At 42.3% G+C, this 16,663-nt stretch overlaps 1 protein-coding gene across 2 annotated transcripts in view; it reads right to left on the bottom strand.

Annotated features, from left to right (window-relative positions):
• The window catches only part of LOC121275799 (meiosis-specific coiled-coil domain-containing protein MEIOC-like), a 106,006-nt gene that overhangs the window by 47,865 nt on the left and 41,478 nt on the right, over positions 1-16,663 (bottom strand). For both annotated transcript variants that reach the window (XM_041183428.1, XM_041183429.1), the window contains 2 exons: positions 12,431-12,600; positions 10,837-10,938 (listed from right to left, as the gene is read on the bottom strand). In XM_041183428.1, coding sequence (XP_041039362.1) covers positions 10,837-10,938; positions 12,431-12,579 — 251 coding nt within the window. In that variant the 5' untranslated portion in view covers positions 12,580-12,600. The remainder of the gene's footprint in view (positions 1-10,836; positions 10,939-12,430; positions 12,601-16,663) is intronic.

Raw genomic sequence — 16,663 nt, 5'->3', positions numbered from 1 at the left:
AATGGTGACACGGATAACAGGAGGGGCAGAGTGAGGGTGGGCATGGGGACGGTAAGGAGTGTCAGCTGAGGGGAGGAAAGGCATGTGGAAGTGGATGTTTTTCTTTATTCATTTACAGGATGTGGGAAATGCTGGCTAGGCCAGCATTTATTTCCCATCCCAAATTCCCCTTGAGAAGATGTTGGTGAGCTGCTTTCTTAGACCACTGCAGTCTCTGGTGTAGCTACACCCACAGTGCTGTTACAGAGAAGTTCCAGGATTTTGACCCAACGACAGTGAAGGAATGGCAATATATTTACAAGTCATGATGGTGAGCGGCTTGGAGTGGAACTTCCAGGCGGTGGTGTTCCTATGTATCTGCTGCCCTTGTTCTTCTAGGTGGTAGCAGTCATGGATTTGGAAGGTTATAGAATCTAAAGTAATGGGGGGAGGTGCAAGGCTGACAGAAGGATAAAACATGAAGGAGCGCGTCTGGAAAGTAACACACGCCATCTTTTCAGTTACCACAATGCAATGCATCTGATGTAAAACTATGATACATCAAAGTGACAAGAGCCTTTTGGGTGGGTGGAGTTCAAGGTCAACACAATTGGCTGACTAAATGGACACCCTAGTAATCATGAGGAAAGATATGAGAGCAATGCTCAGTTGTGATCCTCACTCTATGGTGAAAGCCACATAGCAGCAGGATTTCGAATCATGGATCTATAACATTGAGATCCCAGCAAAGTCTGGAGCTACTGTTCATTCTGTGCTAGCCGCATTGGCTGCAGTCAGAGATGGATGAAGGGAGGGAAGGAGGTGGACTGCCTCCAAGGAGCATGGCTGGTGGAGGGCAGCCAACTTGCGACTCCAAACCTGCATCCTCCCAGATGAATGATCACCTGTTTGATCTTCTATGCTGCCAAAGCAATGGTCTCTCTATAGGGTTTCAAGGGTAGTGGAGACAAGCGGAAAAGTATCTGCATGATGCTTCCTGCACATGGCTCTCATCACCCTGGTCAAACAGCAATGTCTCCATACGCATTCATGTACGAACAGGAGGAACATCCATCTCCCTGGTCCTCCAGAGATGTCCTTCACCTGGAAGGGATGCCAGGTCTAGATGGGGGCCAGGTGAAGGGCCTTGTCTGTTGGCTTTGAGATGGAGGGAAACCTGTAAAGAACATGCACAGTAGATGTATCACTTCAACTTGTTCACTCATCCACTGAGACGTTAATGATACAAGCTGCAGGCTCTCATCCAGATAAGGAGATTGAGGGCCCGTTGTTGGTCAAACAGGGTTATGAGCAGCAAAGGCCTGAGCAGCAAGAGGCAGCAGGGTCTCTATAAGGTCAACAGGCTGGCACACATGGACCACTGCAACGGTGAGCATCGACCAACCACAGGTGTTTCGCCAGCTGTGCTCCACCTAGAGGTGAGCAAAAGGCAATGCCAGAGATGCTCTCGTATGTTCCGGGATGAGGTTGCTCACATCTGCGAGCTTCTCCAGTATGAGCTGCAGCTGCAAGGGCACTGGAGGAGTAATGCGGAATATTGGCCTGCAATAAGTGAATGTGTGCCTTTTAAAAAATGGTGCCAGCAACTTCAACCCCATGAGGTAATGGTGCAGCGGGCGACTTCCTGCCCACCCTGAAACAAAATTTGCTGAGTTCCTCACACATTTTTTATTAATTAGCTGAAAAGCAGAAGATCGTGCGTGTTCACCAGTCTTGTGGCCCAGCGGGAATCACGCTGACTTTCCTGCCTACCAATAGACTTAGTCTCCAGAATGGAATATTTCACCCGAGGTGAGTTACTCACCGCAGAATTCCCTGCCTCCGAACTGTTTTTGCAGCTACAGAATTTATATGGCAGGTCCAGTTCAGCTTCCAGTTAACGGTAACCCCCAGAATATTGATGGTGGGGTATTCAGCCATAGGGGAATGTCGAGGGGAGACGGTTAGATGCTCTCTTGTTGGAGAGGGCACTTCTGTGATATGAAAGTTACTTTTCAGCCAAAGCCTGAATGTTATTCAAGTCTTGCCACATGCGGGCATGGACTGCTTCAATATCTGAGGAAGCGTATAGGGTACCAAACATGGTGCAATCATCAGTGAATATCTCCACTTCTGACCTTTTGATGGAGGGAAGGTCGCTGATGAAGCAGCCAAAGAGGGTTAAGCCCAGGGTATTATCCTGAGGAACTCCTGCAACAATGTCCCAGGACTGAGATGATTGACCTCTAAAAACCACAACAATCTTTCTTCGTACTAGGTATGACTCCAACCAGTGGAGAGTTTCCCCATTAACTTCAAATTTGCTAGGACACCTTGATGCCACACTTCGTCAAATGCTTGCTTGATATCAAGGGCAGTCACTCTCACCTCATCTCTGGAATTCAGCTCTTTTGTCCACATCCGAACAAAGGCTGTGATGAGGTCTGGAGTCGAGTGCCCCTGGCAGAATGCAAACTGAGTATTGATGAACAGTTACGCTCTAAGTGCAGCACTATCAATGATACCTTCGATCATATTGCTGATGACTGAGAGTAAACTACTGGGATGTAGGGGGGTGCGGGCGGGGGCATCTAGCTGGATTGAATTTGTCCTACTTATTTCTGAGTTGGGCAAATCTGGGCAATTTTCCACATTGACAGGGAGGTGCTGGCATTGTAGCTGTACTGGAACAGCTTGGCTAGTAGCACTGCTGGTTTTGGAGCACAAGACTTCAGCACTACAGCTAAAGCCTTTGTCGTATCAAGTACCTTTAGCTGTTTCTTGATATCAAGTAGAGTGAATCGAATTGGCTGGAGACTAACATCTGTGATGCTGGAGACTTCAGGAGGAGGCCAAGATGAATCATCTGCTCGGCACTTCTGGCTGAAGATAGCTGCAAATGCTTCACTTTCTCTTTCACTGACGTGTTGGGTGTTTTTTATTCTTTCATGGGTTGTGGGCATCGTTGGCTCGGCCAGCATTTAATGCCCATCCCTAAGAGCCCTTGAGAAGATGGTGGCGAGCCACCTTCTTGAACCGCTGTAGTTCATATGGTGTAGATACACTCAGTGCTGTTAGGAAGGCATGGACTCCTCAGTATCTGAGGAGTCACGAACAGTACTGAACATTGAGCAATCATCAGTGAACATCCCACTTCTGAATTTATGATGAAGGGAAGTTCATTGATGAAGCAGCTAAAGATGATTAGGCCTAAGACAGCACCCTGAAGAACTCATGGTTACTTCATCATTCAGGCTGTGGATATTTGTGGAGCCAGCTCCTTGGTTATTTGTTTCATTGTCCACCACCTTTTACAACTGGATGTGGGAGGACAATTGCAGAGTCTCAGAATTGTTACAGCGGAGAAAAAGGCCATTCAACTCATCATGCCAACACTGGCTCTCCAGATGAGCAATTCACTTAGTGCCATTCTTCTCTCTTCTCCCCATAAGCCTGCACTTTCTCCCTCTTCAGATAACAGTTTAATTCCCTGCTGGATGCTTCGATAGAACTTGCCTCCACTATACTATCAGGCAGTGCATTCCAGACACTAACCACTTGCTGTGTGAAAAAGCTTCACCTCATATCACTTTTGCTTCTTTTACAAATTATTTTAATTCTGTGCCAACTCGTTTTCAATCCTTTCATGTGCGGGAACAGCTTCTCCATATCTACTCTGTCCAGGCTCCTCACAACTTTGAACACCTCTATCAAATCTCTTCTCAGTCTTCTCTTCTCCAAGGAAAACAGTCCTAACTTCTCCAATCTATCTTCATAACTCATCACTCTTGTGAATCTTTTGTGCACTTTCTCTGATGCCTTCAGGTCCTCCCCAAAGTCTGCCCAGACCTGGGCTTAATACTCCAATTGACGCTGAACTACTGTCTTATAAAGTTCAACATAATCACTTGGTTCTTGTACTCTATGCCTCTATTAATAAAGCCCAGGACACTGCATGCTTTATTAACTGCACTCTTGACCTGCCCTGCCACCTTCAATAATTTATGCACATGTACACCCAGATCCCTCTGCTCCTGCAATTCCTTTAGAATTGTACTCTACTTTATATTGTCTCTCCATAGTCTTCCTATCAAAATGAATCACTGCACATTTCACAATATTGAATTTCATCTGTCACCTGTCTGCTCATTCCACCAACTTGTCTATGTCCTTTTGAAGTTCTACACTATCCTCCTCAGTTCACAATCCTTCTAAGTTTCATATATTCACTATGGAGCTTTGGTCTGATCCGCCAGTTGTGGGATCGTTTAACACTATCTATCGCACGTTGTTTCCGCTATTTACCATGCATATAGTCCTGTTTGGTAGCTTCCCAGCTTGGCACCTCATTTTTAGGTATGCCTGGTGCTGTTCCTGGCATGCTCTCCTGCACTTCATATTGAACTAGGGTTAATATCTTGGCTTGATGGTAATGATAATGAGGGGAAAATGTCAGGCCATGAGGTTACAGATTGTGGTTGAATACAATTTGGTTGTTGCGGATGGCCTACAGAGATCTGATGGCCTCGATTATTTATTCTGAATCTATCTCAGTATAGTCCTAGTGCACACCACACCACAATGGAGGTGAAGACAGAATTTTGTCTCAAGAACAATGCAGTGGTGACTTCAACCAATATCATCATCGGCAAAGGTACCCGCAACAAGTGAGGGCAAGTTCAAGTAGGTGGTTACTTCTTGTTGATCTTCTCACCACCTGCTGCAGGCCCACTGTGGCAGGTACTGCCTTAAGGAGCAAGTGAGTTTGGTCACTAGTTTTGCTACTGAGTCACTCCTGGTGATGGACAGTGAAGTCCCTCACCCAGAGTACATTCTGTGCCCTTGCTACCCTCAGTGCTTCTTCCAGGTGGTGTTCAACGGAAAAGAACTGATTCATCAGCTAAGGGAGGCTGGTAAGTGGTAATCAGCAGAAGATTTCCTTGCCCTTGTTTGGCCTGGTGCCATAAAGTCTCCATGTGGTCCGGCATCAATGCTGAGGACTCCCAAGGCTGCTCTCTCTGGATTATATACTATTGTACCATTGGTGGGTCCAGCACATATCCAGGAATGATGGAGGAGTCTGGGACATTGGCTGTAAGGTACGATTCGATGTGTTTGACTATGTCAGGCTGTTGCTTGACTAGTCTACAGGACAGACTGCACAGGTCCCCAAATGTTAGTGAGGAAGGCTTTGCCAGGTGGATTGGGCATGGTGTGATTTTGCAGTTTCCAGTAGCCAAATTGATGATGGGTGGTCTGTTCGCTTACTTGAAGAAGCACTGAGGGTAGCAAGGGCACAGAATGTATTCTGGGTGAGGAACTTCAATGTCCATCACGAGGATTGGCTCAGTAGCACAACTAGTGACAAAGCTCACTTGGTCTTCAAATAAGAAGTGCACAATCAGTGAGGGGAGGCTTTGGCTCGAGTCAGGCAGAGGCCAAGTGAGAATATTTGGCACAAAAATAAAAAATGCTGGAAGAACTCAGCAGGTCTGACAGCATTTGTGTCTTTCTCTCCACAGATGCTGTCAGACCTCCTGAGTTTTTCCAGCATTTTTTGTTTTAGTTTCAGATTTCCTGCATCCACAGTATTTTGCCTTTATCTTAGAGTATATATGGAAATTTGGGTCAAAGTGGGAATTCGATGTGCATAGCGGGAAAAAGGTAAGTTTATTGCAAGAAGTGCAACTTCGAATAGAGTGCTGGGAGTTGGGCAATTAAGGGAGTTAGGGAAAGAAGGGAGATGTGCTCATTTGCTTTCTAGCTTTCTCAGCCTTCAGCAAGTGGTCATACTCTGCTACAGGAGAAGAAGCCAGATATTTGGTGAGTATCTGGTAAGTGACTAAAGTTTATTCTATTCCTAAGATTAAAAATAGTCTAGCAAATAGTGGTAAGGTTGATAAAATATATAAAAACAAAAGTAAAATATATAATTGAATAAAATAATTCAATAGTTAATTAGAACACTTAAGGATATCAGGACAGTTGATGTGTCACAACTGCAGTATGTGGAAGCTCCTGGTTGCCAGTATGACCCAGGGCAAACACATCTGCAGTAAGTGTTTAAAGTCTGAGCAGCTTCAGCTCAGAGTTTATGAGCTCAAGGCTGAACTACAGACATTGTGGTGTATCAGGGAGGGGGAAAGTTACCTGGATTTTTTTTTACCAGGAGGCAGTCACACTTCTTAGGATAGGGCCTTCTGATTTAGTCAGTGGTCAAGGATAGGAGTGTGTGACTACAAGTGAGGCAGGTAAGGGGTCTCAGAGGGCAGGAGCCTCAGCCTTTACAACTGTCCAACAGGTTTGAGGTTTTTTCAGCTTGTCTGCCTGAGAGTGGGGGCTGCAGGCTGGATGAGCCAGCTGGCCATGGCACCGTAATTCAGGAAGGTATTCAAGTGAGGGGAGAAAAAAGAATGTAGTGGTAGTGGGGCATAATATAGTCAGAGGGATTGACACTGTTCTCAGCAGCAAAGAGCGCGAGTCCTGACGGCTGTGTTGCCTGCCCTGTGCCAGGGCACGGGATAACTACTCAAGGGAGGAACTTGCAGTGGGAGGGGGAGGAACCAGTCGTAGTGGTCCATGTAGGTACCAACAACATAGGCAGGGCAAAGAAGGAGATTCAGAATAGTCAGTATGCGGACCTAGGCACCAAATTAAGCAGGACCTCAAAGGTCATAATCTCTGGACTATTACCTGAGCAATGTGCAAATTGGCATAGGACAAATCAGATTAGGGAGCTGAATGTGTGGCTCAAAGACTGGTGAAAGAGAAGTGGGTTCCGGTTCACGGAGCACTGGCACCAGTACTGGGGAAAGTGGGATCTGTAATGCCGGGACTGGTATTCTTGCAAGCCACATGATTAGAGAAGTAGATAGGGTTTTAAACTAAATAGCGGGGGCAAGGGATCAAATTTGAGAAGATGTGGTAAATCAAAGGGTAGAGACAAAGCAAAAGAAAAAGGTATTATAGAAAATGAAAAACAGACCACAACAGGAAGGGATAGAGTACAAATCTAACAGTTAATCAGCAAATAAAACTAGAGGTTATAAAAAGAATAAAAGGATAAAACAAAAAGCTCTGTATCTGAATGCATGTAGCATTTGAAACAAAACAGATGAACTGAGAGGGCACATAGAAATAAATAATTACAATCTGATAGCCATTACGGAGACATGGCTGCAGGAGGACATGGATTGGGACCTGAATATCGAAGGGTACAGGATATTTAGAAAAGACAGGAAGCGAGGATAAGGTGGAGGGGTGGCTCTGTTAGTTAATGATTGTGTTAGCACAATAGAGAGGGATGACCCAAGTTCAGGAAACCAGGATGTGAAAACAGTTTGGGTAGAGATGAGAAATGGTAAAAGCAAGAAGTCATTTGTGGGAGTTGTGTACAGGCCCCCCTAACAGTAACCACATGGTAGGGTTGAGCATAAAGGAAAAAATAATTGGAGCTTGTCAGAAAGGCACGGTGATAATCATTGGAGATTTTAATTCACATATAGACTGGAAAATTCAAATGGGCAAAGATAGCCTGGATAAGGAGTACATTAAATGTTTTTGGGATAGTTTCTACGAACAGCATGTTCTGGAGCCAACCAAAGAGCAGGCTATAGTAGACCTGGTACTGTGCAATGAGATGGGAGTAATTAATGACCTCATAGTGAAGGCACCCCTAGGTAGCAGCGACCATAATATGATTGAAGTTACATTCAGTTTGAGGGAGAGAGGAGCAAGTCTGAGACTAAGTTTTTAAACTTAAATAAGGGCAATTATGAGGGCATGAAAGCTGAGCTGGCTGAAGTGAACTGGCAAATTAAGTTAAGGGATAGGTCAATAGTGATGAAGTGGCTAATACTTAAGGGGATATTTCAGAATGCACAGAATGGATACATTTCAACGAATAAGAAAAAGTCCAAGGGACGGACACACCATCCATAGTTAACTAGAAATGTTAAAAATAGTCTCAACCTTAAAGAAAAAGCATATAATTGTGCAAAGACAGGTGGCAGGTCAAAAGATTGGACAGAATATAAGAAACAGCAAAGAATGACTAAAAGACTAATAAGGAGGGAAAAATTAGAGAGGAAGCTAGCCAGAAATATAAAAACAGGTAATCAGAGCTTTTACAAATATTTTAAAAGGAAAAGAGTTAATAAAGTGAGCATTGGGCCTATAGAAAGAGAGTCTGGAGAACTGATAATGGAAAACAAGGAGATGGCAGATGAATTGAACAAATATTTTGTATCAATTTTCACTATAGAGGATACAAATAACATCCCAGAAGCAGTTATAAACCAGGAAATGGAACTGGGGAAGGAAGTCAGGAAAATTACAGTCATCAGAAAAGTGATACTGAGTAAATTGTTGGAGCTGCAGGCTGACAAGAGCCCGGGTCCTAATGGACTTCATCCTAAGATCTTAAAACAAGTGTCTAGTGAGATAGTTGATGCACTGGTTTTAATTTTCCAAAACTCCCTAGATTTGGGGAAGGTCCCGTTAGATTGGAAGATAGCAAATGTAACTCCTTTATTCAAAAAGGGAGGGAGACAGAAAACAGGAAACTACAGGCCAGATAGCTTAACATCTGTTGTAGGGAAAATGTTAGAAGCTATTATTAAAGAAGTTATAGCAGGGCATTTGGATAAGCTCAAGGTCATCAGGCAGAGTCAACATAGTTTTGTGAAAGGGAAATAGTGTTTAACCAACTAATTGGAGTTCTTCGAGGTAGTAACATGTGCTGTGGATAAAGGGAATGTACTGAACTTAGATTTCCATTAGACCATTTGGTAAAGTGCCACATCAAAGGCGACGACGGAAAATAAAACCTCATGGTATGGGGGTAACATACTGGCAAGAACAGAAGATTGGCTGGCTAACAGGAAGCAGAGAGTAGGCATAAATGGGTCTTTTTCATGTTGGCAAAACGTAATGAATGGTGTGCCACAGGGATCAGTGCTGGGACCTCAGCTGTTTACAATTTATATAAATGACTTGATTGAAGGGATGGTTGCCAAATTTGCTGATGACACAAAGACAGGTAGGAAATTAAGTTGTGAAGAGGACATAAGAAGGCTACAAAAAGATAGAGATAGGTTAGGTGAGTGGGCAAAGATCTGGCAGATGGAGTATAATGTGGGAAAAAGTGTAATTGTTCATTTTGGCAGGAAGAATAAAAAGTAGCTTATTATCTAAACGGGGAGAGATTGCAGTGCTCTGAGATGCAGAAGGATCTGGGTGCCCTAGTGCATGAATCACAAAAGACTAGTATGCAAGTACATAAGAAAGCTAATAGAATATCATTTACTGCGAGGAGAATTGAATACAAAAGTAGGTAGGTTATGCTTCAGTTGTACAGGGCACTAGTGAGACCACATTTGGAGTACAGTGTACAGTATTAGTCACCTTTTTTAAAGAAAGGACATGAAAGTGTTGGAAGCAGTTCAGAGAAAGTTTACCAGACCAAACCTGGAATGGGTGGGTTGTCTTGTGAGGAAAAGTTGGACACACTAGGCTTGTAGCCACTGGAGTTTAGAAAAGTAAGAGGCAACTTGATTGAAACATATAAGATCCAAGGGGTCTTGACAGGGCGGATGTGGAGAGGATGTTTCTTCTTGTGGAAGAATCTAGAACTTCGGCTCACTGTTTAAAAATAAGGGATCACCCATTTAAATTGGAGATGAGGCAAATTTTTTTCACTCAGAGGATTGAGAGTCTTTGGAACTCTCTTCCTGAAAAGGTGGTGAAAGCAGAGTCCTTGAATATTTTTAAGGTAGAGGTGGTTGGATTCTTGGTAAGCAAGGAGATGATAGGTTACCAGGGGTAGGTGGGATGCAGATTTCAGGTTACTATCAGATCAGCCATGATCATATTAAATGGTGAAACAGACTTGAGGGGCTGAATGGCTTATCCTGCTCCTTGCTCGTACATTCGTACATTCACGTTTTTTTTTCAACTCTTCTATAATGGCTTAATACAACTGAGTGTTTTGCTCGGTCATTTCAGAGGACAGTTAAGAGTCAATCACATTGTTCCGGAGTCACATGTGGTCAGGCCAGGTAAGGATGGCAGATATCCTTCCTTAAAAGACCTTAGTGAGCCAGATAGGTTTCTAGGATCACCATTATTGAGATTAGTTTTTTTAAACCAAATTTTAATTGCTTGAATTTAAATTCCATCAGCTGCTATAGTAGGGTTTGGACTTTCTCTGGAGCAGTAGGTCTGGATTACTAACCTAGTAACATTAACATTGCATCACCATTCCCCTACTACAATATTATTAAAATTATCAAGTGATTCTGACTGTTATTAAAATCACTTTACAGTAGCAATAGGGAAGGTTCTACAGCAACATAGCTTGGGCCACCATAGCAGAAGTCTTAAGATCAGGCCGTTAAGGATACAGAATTTTGTTTTTTTTATTCATTTGCGAGTGCCTCTGCAAGGCCAGCATTTCCTACCCTTGAGAAAGTGGTGGTGAGCCACATTCTTGAGCTGCTGCAGTCTACGTGGTGTAGGTACACCCACAGTGCTGTTAGGGAGTGAGTTCCAGAATTTTGACCCAACAGTGAATCACATTACGCCAATCCAAAGGAGGTTTGTGCACTTCAACATAAAAAAGTGGCCATATGATTTAGAAATCTACTACAGCTGCACTGATAAGACCTAGTCTAGGAGACCGTCATAATGGGTTGAGGTCACATCAGATGCAATATAACTGCAGCCTGAAACTACTAAACATGAGCTGCCATTTTCAAACTCAGCACAAACTTCAAACTTAAAAACAAAGTAGCAGAAAATGAAGCAGCTGCAGCCTAAATTTCATGTGCATCTATAAATCAGTAAAATTTGACTTACCAATTGGAAAAGGACTCTGGTTTGTCAGGCTCATCCAGTATGCTGGAGACCAGTCCAAATAAATCAGGTGTATTTCCAGAATCTGGTAAACTAAATTGGGCCCTGAAACAAGAACACTTATATTAATCTTTACATTTTTAAAACTCCATTTCTATTCCCTGGCCTAGAATTTTATATTTAAAATAGAAACTCTACTGGAATATCACAACTTTACATTTGGAGTTTTTATTCTTGAAAAAAATATTTTTGCAACATAGAAATCTACAGTATCAGAAAAGACTACTGCCGTCCATCTCTCCCATGCTCAAGTTAAAATAAAAACTATTATCTCTTAAATTACTGCATACTTCCCTTTGCCAAGAACAGTCTAGGAAATTCATGAATTTGTTGAGACTAACAGCCTCACGGTCTCGCTGGGCAGATCATTTAATGCCATCTCTACCCTGTTTGTGAAGTAGTTATATCTAAACTATTTATCTTCTGAGCTCAATTAAATTTGTCACTATATCAAATTATTTGCTGGGGTCTACTTTGCCACTTAATTTGTTAACCCAGCTTCTTTGACCTCCCCTTGTAACTCAAGTGTCCAATCTCAGTGTCAATCTAGTTGGTCTTCTCAGTACCAACATCACAACAAGGATGTCCCTTCTGTAGTATCATATGGTTGCACATTTGTCCTCCTTGTGGGGCCATACCAATGCACTATACAAGTTCACTGTTATCCTCCAGAACTGGCTATATACCCAAGTTAATGTTTTGGGGTTTAGTTTTGGGTTTGCAAAACATAAAAATCAAGGGAAAAAAGTCAATCAGGAGAAAAAAAAAGTCAAAAGCTCACTGGAAAGTAGAGAAAAAATTGTCATTTAAGAGTTGTGCATAATATGTTATCAATTCATTTTTAGTGCATTATCTGAGTGTTCAAAAATAAAAAGTTCAATACTAGTATTCTTAACAGTGACTTTCTCTTCATTGAAAAACTGCACAATAAAAAATACTCTAATTTAAAAAGCCCATTATTACAACTCAAACTTTTCAAAGTACTTTACAAAGAAATAACTATTTTGAAATGCAGTGCCTAGTACGTAAGCAAATTGGAAGCCATTTTACACATAGTAAAATCATAACAAAAGGGGGGAGATGGATTAACAGTTAATTGGCATTTAAGTGGGATGAATTTCAACTCAGGTTTCAGAAATGAAAGACCAGTATCTAATTCATTGCATCTCCAATTCCCATTTGTGCTCATCAATATCATGAATACGGTCTACATCTAGCATTCCTAGGTCAAGTATATTACAGTTAAATATACAGTAAAGTAGTCCACCAAGCTGTATGCCTCAGACCCCAACTCAAAAGAATACCCCAATTACAGCAGTGTAACATAATACAATACCTAGCCCCCATCATGTTCATCATTATTTAAATAGTTCAAGGACACCTTCCACTTAAGCTCCAAAGGTGGTATATTTGTATACTGTACATTGTAACTGCTTCGATCCTAGCTAGAATGCATTTATGCACTTAATATCACAAACCATCTAAACTAACTTGAAAGCCAGCAGTCCCCCTCAAGACTTCAGTAAAATGGCTTTACCTCTGTTTAGGGCCATCATGAAAAGTAACTGGAGATACACTATCATCAGCAAACACAGACCAATGGCTATATAAGAGAGCTGGATCCACAGAAGGCGTAGAACTGCTGATGCCACTTAACAGAGAAGTTGAGAAAAGCTGCTGTTCCATAGTATCTCCTTACCAAATTACCTGTTGAATAATTATAACTGTTATAACAGAAATTCTTCATGTGTTCACCAGTTACATGCATAAAACAATACCAACTCATAAATATTAATATAGGGATTGCAATCATCAAATATATCTTCTTGCAAACTGTGTGCATACATAATTCTGAAAATGGAACAAGCAAAGATAATCCCACAATCTTCAAAGTCACTTTTAATGTAGGAAAATTAGAGCAAATTCAACACAAATTTCTTTGTATTGAAAGCCAGAGAGGTCAAGGCAATAAATGAAGTAAAATGGTTGATCTTTCCTTTGTTATAACTTGTAAACTCTAAATATATAAACTTTGAACACAGGATAGCCTAGAAATTCAACATCCCCATTTTACAGAATCCAACATTCCCAAAGCAAAGAAGTCAAAAGCCTTTTTACTGAAACAATAGCTTTAAACAAAAAGCTCACGGTTATTTAATACTACTATACAACTACAAAAGTCTGTTATTCTGAGAGATATTTTAATGAACCCATTTAAATCCTTGAAGTTTTAATGTGAACTTAATACTGGTCCAGATTTTCCCTTTACAATAGCTGTGAACAGAAAAAGTTTGCTGCCACTAATGGCAACTTCCAGCAATTGCAGTTAGGCCAAAAGCCAGAAGTTGTGGTGCATCTTAATGGGCTCCAGGGGAACACAAACTGATGGTCCTGCCATTCTGATCCTTAAAGCAGCAGGAAACAGTAGTGCAAGAATTTTGGCTAACTGCTCACAGCTTGCATAAATTTTTACATGCAGGGCTAATAATCACAGGCACAAAGTTTTGGAGTCTGGTTTTAAATGGGACAAAAGATGGGATGGGGATTTTGAACCTCTTATTTGGAGACCTGTTAACCTCTAACTAACAAGACGGAAAATAAAATAACTTTGTCTCTTTTGACAAAGTCCATTGCCAGGCCCAAACCTGCCATTTGTCTGGATCTGCCCCTCAGGCATCAACGCCACCAGGCTCTTCTACCCGCTATGTCGGCTTCCGCCCTCACCACCCACTCCCCTCCCACCCTCGCCGTCTCAGTCCCAATGTTGGAAGCAGCATTTGATGGGATGCATTTTGGGTATGTTTATCCCCTCCCATCGGCCTGGATTTTCATCCTCGAGGAGGTAACGGGAGCCGGAAAAATTACCAGCTCAGCTCGCTCACCTTAGGAAAAGCTACCTGCAAAGGCAAGATCTTCATTGCCAGCGGGGTTGGGTACAGGCTGGAGTGGGCCAGAAAAAAGTTGGAGCAGCCACAGAGACTGCCGAGTGTAGAGGCAAGCTGTTGAAAAGGCCTGGTTCAGAGCCTAGGGACTTTGTCCCAGTTAAAATAAAAATCCAAAGGCCCACCAGTCCTCTCCCATCACCCTCCAAACACTCCCTATGTCCCTTCCATGCCACCCCATGACCCCAAACATCCTCCCTGGCCCTTCATACCTCCTTTGTCAAGCTCTGACCTTCCATCCATCCTCTATGGCCCCTCCTGCCCCCTTATGCTAAGCTCTGTTCTTCCACCCAACCTACATGACCCCTCAAGTCCCCTATGGTACTTTCATGCCCATTGACCCACTATACACTGTTTAGAACTAATGAACCCAATATCAAAAGTAGGGTGTGTAAAAAAAGTTAAAATGAAATAATTCAATCATAACTCTCTCCCATGTTGAAAAAAAAGCATATTCACTACAAGTCAAATGTGTTAATCAACAAAAACCTTTAAAGTATCAGTAATAAAAACCACACATGCTTGAAACCACTATGTAAACAATACTATTTGATTGACAGCAGAGATCTGAAAGCCTGAGCTGTCACTCAAACAATATTTTCTCTGGGCACAGCTATTTCAACAAACTTCACGGGCTTCTGAGCTCTCAACCAACCTCATGATGTATGCTTGACTGAGAGCCCAGGCAATTGTATTCTTTGGCGTGGGTGAAAGGGCAAAGTTTGGCACAGGGGACATGAGGAGTTCCTTTTCGGCTTACCTCTTAAAAGGCCCCCTTCATGCAGACAAGGCCTCATGACTCCTCTGGGGGGGACCATAAGCCATGACTCTTTAAAAATCTGGTCTAACTCCATGAAAATTGCAGAGGGGTAGGACATGCCTATCTCCACGATGGAGCCAACTAAGTTGGGACTACCAGATGTGGGCTTGTGACAGGAACCAGTTCACATCCTTGAAAGGCACTCCCGAAAATCAGACAGCCCAGGATTATATTTCACCTCATTTCTCTATTTGCTTAGTTCTGATGAAGAGTCATATGGACTCGAAACATCAACTGTATTCCTCTCCGCAGATGCGTCAGACCTGCTGAGTTTTTCCAGGTACTTTTGATTTTGTTAGCCCAGGAATAGGTCTGGAACCCTGGAATTGGGGCCCGCCTGCCAAATCATCCCAACTCGGTGAAAATCAGACCATCAATGAGACTTGAGTAAAGTAGGAGCCAGATGGCATTAATAGCCAAGAGGCAGACCCCAGCAGACAAGGGATTTCAGCAAAGCCAGGGCGAGAGAGAATTGTCACAGAACTATCCTTGCTGCTCCTCCAATCACAGATTCTATCTCATTCATGTTCACTGCGCCAGCTCTGCCAATCAGAGGTTCCCTCTGTCCCGCTCTTGCTGCTCCTCCAGAGACAGAATCTCTGATTGGAGGACAGCAAGGGCAGAAGGGAGGGAAGAGCTGGAGCAGCAAGCATGGGAGAGACAGGAGAATTAGAACCAAAAAAAAACTGAGTTGACTACAGTAAAAGAGAGATGGAGACAATTTTCTTCAGAGCAAAACTTCAGAATTTGGGAGTCAATAGATATCTGACAATATTTTCTTTTCTTTGGAATTACTTATTCCAGAGAGAGAGAGAGAAGAGAGAGACAAAGACCAGGCAATTTTGCTCACTTTCACACTTATTTATGATTGTGATTTCACAACATTTTTTTTTTTAAATCTTTATTTTTCCTTCTAAAACCCTTCTTTGGGGCCTGGCTTTCAAGGTTTTAAACTGTTGCAGGAATAATAATACCAAACAAATATGAAAAATGTTCAATGGTTTGCTTCGTCTTTTATATTAGTTCAATAAATTGTTTTGTGAATAAAGTTTAAAGAGAGAGATGGTGTAGATGGAGAAAAAATATTGTAAGGTAAATCAAGTTTTGTTTTCATTCCCCTTAGACTTTTTTAAAATGGTTCTAATATAGAAGTGTCTGTCGTATACCAACTATTTTTTTCACTGTCGATGTGCATGTGTTTTTTTAAAGTTTTGACGCTGTGAGAAAAAGTTGCAAGTTCAGCTGATCCAGAAGAACCCAACCTTCCAAGCCTCAAATTTGCTCTAATATCAGCCACTGAAAGAGAATGAGGGATAGAGGGTAAATGAAGGAAAACTGTTTCATTCTTGTTGGATTCTTGACCACCTGCCCAGCACCGAGTCTCTCGCTTCTTTAATATCCTTTAATGGAGACATAGAGCAAATTTGTAAATTCCTGCTTCGAGGAGTTTGGCTTCTAACTTGAATCTTTAGATCTGCTTTACCTTCAAGGAGCCCCTGAAAACCAAAAGGTAGCTGCCGAAAATCAAAAAGTAACTCTGGAGATAATCTCTCAAGAAGAGCCCTTGAGGGAAAAAAAATTATTTTGACCCCCAGTGGGCAGCCACTCCACATCTGGTTCTGCCGCTAGGAAAATGTTCCAGCTACAGGAATATGTCTGCAGACCACCCTGACGCAGTTCCCCACTATTTTTTCGGCCTCACTGCCTACCACCTGGGGTCAGTAAAATTCCACTCATTTGCTCTGTTCCTCTCTTCATAGATGCTGCCTGACTTGCTGAGTATCTCCAGCATGATTTTCATTTTAAGTCATACAGTCTTCTGTACGTCCAGAAAGATTACTGCAACTGGCTGAGCCTGACATGCTGTATTGTGCATACAATATTGTGTATATGATAGGAAAAAGGGGGAAGGGAGTTGTAGTGCTTAATTTTTTTTTTCTTTTTCAGTTGCATGATTATCATTCCTGAAACAAGGCTGTGAACCTTGATTACATTGGTACAAATAGAT

This window comes from Carcharodon carcharias, chromosome 3, assembly GCF_017639515.1.
Source record: "Carcharodon carcharias isolate sCarCar2 chromosome 3, sCarCar2.pri, whole genome shotgun sequence".
Classification (NCBI taxonomy): domain Eukaryota; kingdom Metazoa; phylum Chordata; class Chondrichthyes; order Lamniformes; family Lamnidae; genus Carcharodon; species Carcharodon carcharias.
This window is presented reverse-complemented; position numbering and strand designations above follow the sequence as displayed.